General features: G+C 43.7%; 1 protein-coding gene across 5 annotated transcripts in view; it reads right to left on the bottom strand.

Annotated features, from left to right (window-relative positions):
- The window catches only part of LOC311274225 (ryanodine receptor 3), a 114662-nt gene that overhangs the window by 44912 nt on the left and 57209 nt on the right, over window positions 1–12541 (bottom strand). For all 5 annotated transcript variants that reach the window (XM_084381716.1, XM_084381717.1, XM_084381719.1 and 2 more), the window contains 15 exons: window positions 12376–12535; window positions 10601–10748; window positions 10153–10355; window positions 9414–9588; window positions 8862–9070; window positions 8573–8772; window positions 8284–8350; window positions 8045–8205; window positions 7456–7621; window positions 6196–6282; window positions 5446–5672; window positions 4390–5197; window positions 3799–3999; window positions 2104–2206; window positions 1368–1499 (listed from right to left, as the gene is read on the bottom strand). In XM_084381716.1, the coding sequence (XP_084237842.1) occupies window positions 1368–1499; window positions 2104–2206; window positions 3799–3999; window positions 4390–5197; window positions 5446–5672; window positions 6196–6282; window positions 7456–7621; window positions 8045–8205; window positions 8284–8350; window positions 8573–8772; window positions 8862–9070; window positions 9414–9588; window positions 10153–10355; window positions 10601–10748; window positions 12376–12535 (3047 nt within the window). The remainder of the gene's footprint in view (window positions 1–1367; window positions 1500–2103; window positions 2207–3798; window positions 4000–4389; window positions 5198–5445; window positions 5673–6195; window positions 6283–7455; window positions 7622–8044; window positions 8206–8283; window positions 8351–8572; window positions 8773–8861; window positions 9071–9413; window positions 9589–10152; window positions 10356–10600; window positions 10749–12375; window positions 12536–12541) is intronic.

Here is a 12541-nt window from a genome sequence, read left to right as displayed (position 1 = left end):
CTGCATGGCTCCTCGGAGATCAATGTGGTGGTCTTATACGCTCCACTTCAGGGTCACACCAAATCCCAGTGGAGAGATTGGCTTTCAGCGTCTGCAGTCAGCAACACATATTTCAGCCCAAATTTATCCATGTGCAATTTGGCCACTTCTCGTTGCCAGCATTGCTTTCAAGAATAGATGGGGTATGGTGATGGCCAGATTCTCAGAGGGGTTTTTCAGAAGCAGTAAAAATACCGTGCTTCACATTAGTTAGTCCCTATCTGTGCAATTAAAGGCAGACACACGTGTCCTGTTTTATTGCCAGAACAGGGTAATTCTCAAGAAAGGTCATGAATAAGAGAAAAAATTGCTTCCATAAATGGAGACATTTGCGGATAAATAAAAACTCGAAATTTAAACAGTGAGCTGCAGTTTCAAATAACACCACTTTCCACATTGAAGGCCAACAGAACAAAGTAGAATGTATTTTCTCCAAGGTAAGTAATAATTTGCAATCAACGACTTGATTGGTGGTCCCTTGCACAGAGCGGTACTTGAGATCGAAAATTAGATACAACTTGTTCTGTATTTATACTGCTGTGGCATACCGGTTATTGAGTGCTGTGATTGAAATGGTTTTTGTTCCCGTGTCCGTGCACATACGTATATGTCTACGGGTTTAATCAGGTGAAGGATTTGGTTTTATCGCTGATGTGTTTTCTCTCATCTCTCCTCGCTCGCCTCCCCGAGCGGCTGACGGAAGATGCTCTTCACTCTGGAGTCTCTCCTCCCGCGCCCGGCTCCATATTACCATAATGAAATTGAAAAGAAATTGAAATGGAAATGACTGCCACCCTGTGACTCAGTCCACATGACACTGGCAGACGGATAGAAAGCGAGGGTGAGGGTGCTAGAGCTGCACTACAGAAGCTCCTGCTTTTAATGTTCTCCCCTCCTTCTAAGCGAGGGGCACGGACGGAGGGCTCGTACAAAAAGAGGTGAAAGGGACCATAAACAAGCAGAATGTAGAGGGGCGTAAATGGATAACGGGTGTGAGAGCTTCTGCTTTTACGGGAAGGTGACAAATGTTGTAGAAGCAGTATAGAAAGAGAATAAAACAACTTCAGCTTGCTTGAGAATACGTTTTGTTCTTTATGGACATTTAATACGTAAAAAGTTTGCCAATCGGAAAACGTTAATTTACCAATCTTGTACTATTTGAGTGTGTTGCTATGGTTACAATGACATGATCAGATTCAAAATTGAATGTGAGCCAATGCTCGGAAATAAGTTTTATCGTCCAGACCCAGGCATCACTGCTACAGCAGGTATATTACAGCAGGGCAAATGTAGTTTACTGATACTATAAAAAAAAGTGATATCCTCACATGGTGCAGCTTGCTCCTTCTCTGTGGGCTCCTCAGCTTTGTGAGACTGCCCCTTGATCTTGTTCACCAGCATCAGCAGGCGCCCTTTGATAGATGTATCTTGATCGTCTTCGTCTTCCTCCATGGGGATTCCTGCATGGCACAAACAGATAAACATCCCTATGTGCACAGAGAGCAAAGCATATTAAGGCGATATCTCAGCCAAGCGTGACTTCCTGTGGGGTTAGCGCACATGTCCTGCGTATAATGCGTGAAGCGGGATGCACAGAATGTCATATTTCTTTGCAATTTCAAGTCGATTTTTTTATTGCTCTCTGTATGGAGGGTGCCACGGCAGGTCGGCGCCGTGTGGCACGGCTGAGACTGCCATTAGGTCGGTTGTGCCACAGATGGTTGGGCAATTCAATTATTTATCAAAACATCGAGATGTCAGTGCAATCGGAGAGGCACTGAAGCTTTACTCCGCTGCTGAGAGACAGAGACAGATGCAGAGAGGGAAAAAGAAAGCATTTGTGGGAGAAAAAGTACTGGTACGATTCAGCTGATGTTGACACAATGGCAGCTCAAGAAAGGGATGACAAAGACTGTCTATGTTTTCTGGATGTTACATTACATTTTCTCTATTTTCAAACCATGCTGCCTTATTGTGCAATCTATCAGAGCAATTCAATATAATTGTATCAAGTTTAAAACGATAATGAAACAAACAAGCAGCTCAATAAGAGCTACATCTCACCACAGTGGAGCTGCAGCTGGTTGTGAAAATCATACAGTTCCTCCTGGATGTCCGTCGGACACGGACAGTCCTCGCCCATACTGAAGGTCAACAGCATGTTGATCTGAAATGGAAACACAAGCGCAGATACTTAAATACATAAACGACGTCCGGTTAATTCTCCCATTCTGTAGTTTCAAAAGCGATTTGACCACGATTTGATCACATTGCAGGATTCACAGGAGGACAACAACGTAAGTGGCTAATTCTCGCTCTGCACTCACTGAAGGACACCATGACAAGTCATTAAAGTGGCTGTGAAGCACTGGACTCCGTTTCCAGCTGCGACCCTGATGGGATGCTGTATCTATGTGTGTGTGTGTGTGTGTGTGTGTGTGTACTCTCACTGGCGCAATGACACCACAGAGAAGAAGGATGAGTTCGCCTTGAGGCTTTGTTGTGTGCTTTAAGAGATATTTGGAGCAAGGACCGGCTCTTATTCACTGGGAACAAAAATGAGCAAATTCAAAGATACACAAACTGAAGAGGGAATCTGAGGGTGAGGAGAGTTATTAAGTGTCATCATGTATGTTACGTTATATAACATCTCTCCCTGAATTATCTAGTTACATGCATCATTTGAAGCAGGGAGCCCGCAGGCTTTTCTCTGTGGTCAGATATTATAGATTCATGTTTCCCTTTTATCAGATCTAACTGATGCACAGTTCCTGGCATGTCCCCCTATGTGGCTGACTTGCACCTTAATGTCACATAAGCGTCACTAAGGTCACATGCAGACATGTGTGAGCTGTCAGCATCACATGAACAGAAGTGCAAATGTTGTGATATTGCCGGGGCAAAGATGTCACCGCTGCACTCGAAGTAGGTGTTAGCATAGATCAGCAGTTACCAGAATTTTTAAACCACGGCATTGCTCCATGGAGATTTTTTTTCAAATGGCACACCTCCTTGTGCAGCCCATCCACTAGACTCGACCAGACTTATTCTCAATCAAAGGAGGGTCAGTTTTATGACTGCAAACAAACAAACAATGAGTAAAAATTGAAGGCCATGCACACCTCAGGTACACCCACGCTGGGGATTTCTCAGGAGAGTGTGCAAGGGTATTCCTCACTCTCCAGTTATCTTTGTTACACCTACCACCTGCTAACATTAAACCTGAGTAGCAACCAGAGTAAGTGAAAGCACCTCTGCAGGTGTGCAGGGCCTTTAAATATACTAGTCAGCACAACATTTTAAGGACTAACAGGTGCCTAACCCTTCTTCACTTACTGTATATTTCATATAATTTTCTTGTATCTGATTTTCTGTCTGTTCTTTTTTTTCCCTCTGTTTAAAGGGTTTTTTTTTATCATGGGAAGTTTTTCCTTACACGCTGGATTCGATTTGGATCTTGGGAATTTGGAGGCTCCTGGTCACATTTCTTGGCAGGGTGCACTGTCCTGCTGGGCGGGGGCATTGCCAATTTGGGAGTGCAGATGCCATGAAAGGCTGTACTTGGGTGGTGCATGTCAGGTGGCATCCACATGAATGTGAAGTATCCCAGCAGAACATTGCATTGTAATGAGATGATGTTATTCACTTTCCCAAATATATAAATAAATAACTTTAATTTTATATTATCATAAAAATGTAATGTGACGTAAGTGTTTTGATTCTGACCGCCTCTATTTCCTTCGTATGGCTCCATCTCACCTGCTCTTGAGGGGGCGATCTGAACTCTTTGGTCTTCTTCGCAGTGACGGCGGCGGACATGTTGAGGGCCAGCATCAGCTCGTTGTAGCGGAACTTCTGGTTGAACTGAAGCTTGGAGACGAAGTTGTCGGAGAAGGACACGATGGCTTCGATGCGGTGCTTCAGCTCGCAGTCGCAGAAGTAGTGAAGCAGCTCGCACATCTGGGGAGCAGACACGGGGAGGAGACGACAACAGCAAACAGCGTTACATCACTGCCGCACGCCTAGACGCAGCTGTTAGGAATACATACAAACCGCCTTATGGCCTGCATATAATCCAACTTATTAAAGAGACATTTCTACCCACGAGATCATTTGTTCAATACGAGACAGAGCCATTTCATGTTTGACTGACTTCTGAATGGGTCTATAACAATGGAGCAGTTATGGAGCATGTGATTGAGAGCACAGCTGTGTTAGTCTTTAGGAGTGAATTGGCACTTGTAGATGAAGATGTTCATTGATTTTACATGTTTTGCTGAATTACCTTCAGTGGTTTACAAACATATAAGATGATGACGACACATCTGTTCACATGTGCTCATCTGTTACCTGTCGTTTGACGGGCTCTGGCAGCCTCGTCTCCAGGAGTCCTTTCAGGGGCTGTTTGGCGTCTTTGGCTGCCTCCTCCTCTCCAGCCTCTACCGCCTTCTCCTCCGCCCCCGTCAGTCCTTCTTTGTCTGTGGCCCCCGTGGCTCCATCCTCACGTGTCTCTCTGAAAACATTTGGGTCAATGAGCAGTAGGATCTGATGAACGTCCTCGCTCCCTAGCACACCCATAGTCAGCAAGGTGCTAATGAGTTTCAGGATTGGCACAAACTGGTACTCCACACCTCCTCCTACGGGATCTCGGATGTGGTGCCCGCCTCCCTGAACAGCCTCCGTCAACATTGTAATAGCTTTCTCCTTCAGTGCATCCAGTGGGATTTGGGGACTGTATAGATGTTGTCCCCCTTTGGTGCTGATGAAACAGGCTGGAGCAAAGTTGAGGCGGGGTTTGAGCGAGGTGCTAAGCCCCACCCCTGGTGGGAGGTGCTTTTTGGAAGCATCAGAGAAGAGGCGGATGGAACGTGTCTCGGCTGTGACGGGGATGATGAACTCGTCTTTCATCATGAGTCGCGCCTCTTTGGCCGTCTCTAGATGGGTGCTGATGAGGACATTGTAGAATCCCTCGCGTAACATGCCTGAAAGGTACTGATTGTCGATGGTGTATAAGAGCTGCGATTGGTCCAGGTGGCTGCAGAGGGCATGGGCCACGCGGGTGTTGCCGAGAGCGCAGAGGGCACAGTAGAGCTTCAGGGTGTGGTAGTGGAATATCCTCAAGTCCTCCTGCTCAGACAGCTCCATGATGTCAATACACCTTCGAAAAGAAGAGAAAGAGGATTAGCTAAATCTATTTAGCAGTCTGACAGGTGGTATTTACCACACAGGATAACAAAATCGGGGTGGTTAGAAGTTCCCTGTTGAGTTTCTGACCTTGAGTATTGCTCTAGAGTTTCAGTGTAGAATTTAAAACACTTGAATCACAATGGCAAGTCAAAATTGAACATTCAGTTCATTTTGCATCCTGGACACATCTTATAAGCAATTGTAAGACGCCTTCTGTACCTGTTCTCCTCAGGAATATGTACAGCCAGCATCTGCAGGGGCTCCACACACTGCACCACCCAGCCGTGTCTCTCATTGACCCTGGCCGTTTCCACCTTGAGGAAGGTGTTAGGCATGCGGCTCCACAGAACGGCACTGATGGTCTGGACGTCTAGACGGGGTGGACACTGGGGCACCGGGTTCTTGTGTTCACTCTTAAAGATGGCTGACGACAGAGGCATGGCGTTCTGGACAGGGCAATCAGACAGTGATTTAATGAGTATCACATGTTTTCATCTCCAAACATGCATTTAAAATGCCAATAAGACACCCTACTTCCTGCTCTGGTGCAAAAAGTCATTTTAAACTGCGTGAACAAATGACGCTTTCATTCTTCTAAAGAAGAAGACAGTCACAATCTGTCTGAGTGTTATTTATCATGCTTATGGTGTCAGTGCTACCTTTCTTGCTTAGTCACACAGTCTCTGACAAGCACCCATCTTTTTGGTTAAGCTCTTAGTATCACTGGTGCAGGCATTAACGTGATAAAATATTACTCTCATGGACCTAGCTAGAGGGATTGCTGCATAATCTTGTGTGTGGGCTGCATCACTGAGCTCAGTGTGAGGTTCAATAAGTAGAAACTGCAGCTCCAAAACCATCACGCTGTGTGTTTGTAGGATTTCTGCTACCGTCTTGTACATCGTCATGGTATTACAGCCATCAAACACCCAGCAAGGTTGTTGTAATGGAACAAACAGGTGACTCTACCTTTATTTTAGCCAGCTCGAACTGGAAGAGGTTAGGACTGGTGGGTCGTACAAACACGGCAGGGAAGAGCTTGGTGTTTGGTTCCACCTGCAGCAGAGAATGGAGCAGCGAGTTAATAACAGGTCCAAACAGGAAGTAAACATCAAAGGCTTGAGGAGCAGCGAGAGAGCATGACTTGCGGAAAGCAGCTTAATGACGCACCATGAAACTCCACCACTTAAGTGTGCGCATGTGCGTGTGTGCATGATCATCCGAGAGTGTCGGCTGGTGGGATGACTCAGCGTCCGGGTGACGCTTCACAGAGTTTCAGTGAGGGAGAACATAAGAAGATTAAACCCTTCGAAAAGTTCTTTAAGATTAAGTTCTTCTGAACAGGCGAAGTCTAAGTCTGAAATTCAACAATGCTGACGTCACTGCGCTTTCAGTGAAATATGCAAAGAGAGAGGACGAGTAACTCTCAAGGTCAACAGGATAAACTGCAGACAGATGGGAGAGGAGTGGACGGACAGTTAGACAGGTAATGGCTTACAGGTGGATCGATGCATTATTGAATAAATGGCAGGGTACAAATGAATGGTCAACAGGCAAAATCACAAAAAGTAGTAACCTTCAATGTAACTCAATGTCTTTACAAAGTTTGAAAACACTCCAAAACAAGTTCAAGTTTCATACAGAACACGGTTATTCACTTCATTGTTTCTACAACTGGACTACATGTCTTGAAAATAGTCAGAAATAGTCTGACTTTCTCTGGTTAAGAAGTACTTCATCTATGCAGTAGAAAGACAGAAATATTTTTTTTTAAGGCTAGGAGTCCTTTTTGAAATATTAAACAGTAAGATGGTCAGCTGGTAACAAACAATATTTGATTACAGCTAAACAGTACAATGAAATATGTTTCTGGCAAACTCCGCCTTGTTTTGCAGTTTGAATTTGAGTTTTTCAAGCAATCCATTTTCACAGTAAAGAAACAATATGGCAGCGTCTTCTGCACTACATACTAAAATATGTCCCTGAAAACATTTTAGGTGAGAAACAGGTAGTGTAGTAGCAGAATCTTGGTTTATAGTTCATCAGCACTGCCTAGTTTAGACAGTTTGATCGGAGTTTGGTGAGATGCCCCTCACTCAATCCGCCAGATGACATGTTTTGGCGGCTCTGAGTGCATGCAAAATGGAGAGAAGTTTAACATTGTTCATTTGCATGCACTACCAACATTGTAGCAATACTTTGCGATCTGCAAAGTTTCTGTTTCAGTACCTGGTAGGATGTCGATATCTCCTTGCCATTGACGGTGAATGTCACCAGGCCGGTGGCCAGGTCTATCAGACAGCCGATCTCCAGGTCCACGTTGCTGCGACTGGACGTGTGAGCAGCGTTGGTCACATCGCCACCCCACACCATGTAGCAGTTACTCCTCTTCACGCTATCAGAGTAAGAATATCAGTCATTCTCTTGCCTGTTTTTGTTAGTTTTGTTGCTTTTTGGACTTTCGATTTAGAACATCAGCTTATTAAAGCTCACTTTTTGTTTTTTAACCTGCCTGCATTTGGGTCCTGACTTTATTTTGCAAACTGTGACTTTGCAAACACGTTATAATGTAGCTGTAAGCATTTAAACAAAAGACATTTTTGAGTGTTAATTGCACAATAACTTCCCCCATGAAGATTAGTGTTATTCATTATCTGTTTATACAGCATCCTCCAATTATCGGTGCCCACAGGAGGAGTTATAGTTGTTGACAAAAACACGAACAGGCACTTTAATCTGCCTAAACCACATCATAACATTTCCTAAACCATTTAGTGCTTGGACGGTTGCACAAGGAAATGGGGTTTTCACTCCTCACCTCTCATGGACTCGGCCTCGCTCATCACCCAGGGTTACGGTGACTGTTCGGTTTTTACTGAGGTTGAAGTTATTGCTATAGTAATGGTAGTCGGGGGTAACCCATCCAACCCACACGCCAGCGGGGTCCTGACCGGCAAAGACTCTCACCGAGTGGTAGTACTGCAAGGACACATGAAAGAGTTAGCCAACGCTGCAGGTGTTGCAAGCAAATGGTTAAAAAAAAAAGTTGTTCAGTACCGTAGTGATGCTGCTGTAGTCCACTCGTCTGCTTTCGTCACTGTGCCTCACGGATCTCAACGGATATCTGTCAGAAATCACATTCGACTCAACTTTTCATTGAGTGCAAACCAGGTGAGGGAAAGTTCTGACAGAGACTAAATCTGCATTTTAATTACATTTATGTGAGTTTTGTGAGAACATAATAATGCCTCAGTTAGTTTTAAAGTCTAAAATGTCTTTTCCACATCTAATTTTGTAACCTGCTAGCAGTACGCTGTAAATGTCATGATTCCCAGGAGGTGAGTACCTGTGCTTGACTTTAAGGGTGTCTTCCTCGTGGACTCCGTTCATGTCTACAACCGGACAGGATTTGAAGATGGAGTGGAACTCTACAGGCATGCTGAGACGACAAAACACCATGTCAGCGTTACTGTTCTGGGTGCCGAACGTCTTGTGGGTGACTTTAAGACATGGAGGACTGTCGATGGTGCCGTCAATCCTGGTTACCTGCAGATGAAAAATAAAGCCTTTGCATTCAACCAATCATAACTCCTCTGATTTTATAACGACAAATATGTAACTCGTTTCATTCGTACTGCGATGTGGTTGTGGTCCTTTGGCACGTTGACAAAAGTAGGCAGACGCTTGCTGAACCACATGGTGACCTCTCGGTTCATGTTGACGGCAAAGGGTTCGAATCCTTCCTGAAGGCCGCACATGGTGTAGTACTTGAAGGTGCTGGCGTCTTTTCCCAGATTCATGCGACCCACCTGGGCCAGACCGAGACTACACACTGGAATAAAACCTGAAGGACAGCCGGAGGAAGTGGGGGAGGGAGAGGGAAGAGAAGCAGAGAGACGAGACAATAAGAAAGAAAGCCTCTAAGAACACACACACAGCAGGAGGGGGAGCGAAAATCAATCCAGCTTTTTCAAAAAGGCAATTTACGAGTGTCACATTAAATAAGGGTGATTCCGTTACAGGGAGCCACTTATTTTTCACTTATATCCCCAGTGTGGTCTTTCTAGCGTAATGCTCCTTGCTCTGCATGTGAAGTCTTTATCAAAAAGATGACCAACAAGTATTTCTACAATCACCTTATCAGTCCGACCTTCTACAACCGGCTCTGTAATGAGACATTTTCTCACCGTCCTCAGTTTCAAAGTCGGTGAAGCAGAGTTCTGAACCCTTGGTGGTGATGAGGATCTCTCCATTGAGGGTGAAGATCATGGACTTGTCCTCCATGTTGATCATGCAGCCCACCACGTCCCCGGCGTGCCAGCAGCGCCCGAACAAACGGCTGCCCATGTTCAAACAGTGACCCTGTACACAGTACATTTAAAGCATATACCTCAACAGTCAGGAGTAGATTATAGCGTATCTATAGAGTTGTAACGATTAGTAGATTTAAAAGAATATTAATTGCCAACTATTATAGAAATCCATTAATCGTTTCCATCATTTTTCAAGCAAAAATGTCAAACGTTTGCGGTCTCCAGCTTCTTAAATGAAAGGATTTGCTGCTTTTCTTTGTTATTTATGACAGTAAATGAAGAGTATTTGAGTTTTCGAGTGTTTTTCTGAAAAAAAAAAAACAGGGATTTTCACAACTTTTCAAAATTTTGTAGACTTACAATTAATAGATTTGACGTGAAAATAATCATCAGATTAATTGACAATGAAAATAATTATAGGTTGTGGCTCACAAACAATAAAAATATCCATCCGGAGTCATTTAACCTCAATTTAAGTCTTTACAACAATTAAACTCTCATCTCTTTTAAGAACTAAGTGGTACAACAGTATAAAGACAATTACACTTATTTAAACAATATTGCACCACATAGAGTTCAAAACCACACACACATAGAGATCGTTCTAGCTCACCCTGTATCCATCAAAGACAAAGGCAAGCTCGTCTGTGCCGAGCTCCACATCTGGCTTACATCCAGGTCTGGCCCAGCCCACTCTCATGTCTCCTCCCGTCACAGCCTCAAATTCAAAGTACCACTTCCCGGTCTTCACCGCATACGTCCTCTCTACTCTGAAGAAGCGGACCTTGTCAACGCTGATCCGCTCAACCACTTGTCCTATTGGGTGTAAAGGGCAGGCACAGTGTCAGGTTGTAGAACAAGTAAAGAAATCAGTAATGGAAGTGCAAAATCAGTCACTGGGTGAGGTCAAAGCAATCACTGAACACTTATTATTTCTATCTGGACTGGACATTTTACTAGTGATAGCCATTGTTATCAGAACATAACACCATGTGTATTTGTGCTGTATAGCTTAAACACCTGTGCATTTTGATAGGCACACATTCACGAGTCAGACTCACCGCCTTCCTGGTCTGAGGGCTCAATGTTGTATCCGTAGCCAATCAGAGTGCGGATGGCCTCCCGCAGGCTGTCCCTGTTTGACTTCTTGGTGCGCTCGTCCAGCAGAACATATGGGACCAGCCGAGGGTTGCGCTTGCTCTTCAGATCCTGCAGGGAGAAGAGGCAGTCAGAGGAAATCGAATGCATTGTCTCATCAAATGTAGGCCGGCTTAAGGGAGCCAACTGTTGTGTTTCTTACAAGTGTGCCGTCAATCCCTGTAAATGAGAAGTTAATTGGCCATTTATTGCCACTGGGCTACTGCTGCCCATCACTTCCTCTATTTTTCCTGTGTCATTTCCCATAGCTGTACTCCCACTGAGGCTCAGCTATGGAAGCATCATATTAATACTACTTAAGCAGATTTGTGGAGCTTAATTTGAAATCTTGTGCCGGCTATGACGATCACAGGCTCGTTTGTCTGGTCTCTCATCACAGCTTTCACTGATTTCACTAAAAGGCTGAAATGAAAACCTTGTGGCATTTTTCCAAAGCGCTTTCCCGGTTACCTGGTCTCACGTTAACCAAACAATATGATGCTTTCCAGGTAACTTAAATTACTAAGAGTTAAAAGGTCGAAATAGAAAGTTCACATATGATATAATGTGTATATGTATTGTTTATTTATGCAAACTAACAGGCAGTTGTAACTTCAGCTGTTTACACTAGTTAAAAAGAGCAAGGATGAATGGAAAAACACTAACATGGCATGTGTTGATGCTTACTCTGAATAAATATCTGATTTTAAAACACTTCCCTCTATCCAGTCCTTTAAGGAACCTGTGTCCAGCTGTCATACGGAAAGTTTTTCCACACTTAAATAGGGCAAAATTAATGAGGCTTCACTCACTTTAAGGGGCATTATGTAGTTTTGGAGAAGAAATTCAAACATTTTAATATCTATACTATTGATGAGGTAACAATACAAACTTAGAAATAGTTATTTTTTTCCTTCAGTGAATAAACAAGCTGTTCTCAGAGGAAAATTAGGTCCCCAGAACACTGTTTGAAGCTAGAAAGGTGGCAGGGTCCGCCACATGTAAACAAAGTAAAACAGCATGAAACTGTGTTGTCCTTTAAGTTCAGTTTGTTTATTCAGTTTGTTAAGGCATAAAAAAATCAGTCAAATCTAACTCAAATTTCTTCCCCAAAACAACATAGTGCACCTTTAATTAAGGATGAATGGTTACACTCAGATTTAAAGCATTGAAATACATATTTTTCACAGGGATGACACGTTCTGCATCACATTGTGGGAGAAAATCTGCAAAGCAGTGGAGAATCTGTGATTTCAGGAGAGTGTGTTATATCCAATTTCATGGCAACAGTACCTGAATTCAACAAAAGCCTGACAAATAAAAGCAACAGTAGCAGTGTATTCGGTTTTAGCACTTCCTTTGTTCAACAGACGAGGAGAGACCAGTGCGTTCTGCACAGTATGTTCTTGTTGCCCTTTACTGCAGAACATCTTGCTGCATATCGAATAATGACGTATAGCTGAGAAATGTCAGGCCCAACAAACCATCTGACACTTGCACTTGTAAGGTATAGACTGTATGAGAGGTGAATTAATGAAGCATGAAGGAGAAACTGAGCACATAAAAAATATAGCAGCAAAGCTGGAAACAGAGGGAAGAAGAAAAACACACATGCTTCCTACCCTTTTTATTGCGAGCTATTTTTTTTTCCCACCAAAATAAAAGTTTGTTTTACTGTACATGAAAACATCCAGTGTACCTGCTGAATGCCGTAGGTCCATCCCTGTTTTATGCGGTCCTTGGCCCACACATTGTGTGCATTCTCTGCCAGTTTGTCCACCAGCAGCTCCTGACTTGGAGTCAGTTTGATGTCAGACAGGTCAAGAGGAGACGGTTTATAACCATTGGACATCATGTAGCTACAG

Source organism: Pagrus pagrus (assembly GCF_965226575.1).
Source record: "Pagrus pagrus genome assembly, chromosome: 18".
In the NCBI taxonomy this organism is placed as follows: domain Eukaryota; kingdom Metazoa; phylum Chordata; class Actinopteri; order Spariformes; family Sparidae; genus Pagrus; species Pagrus pagrus.
Note: the sequence above shows the minus strand (reverse complement) of the source record. Positions and strands in the feature narration are given on the sequence as shown.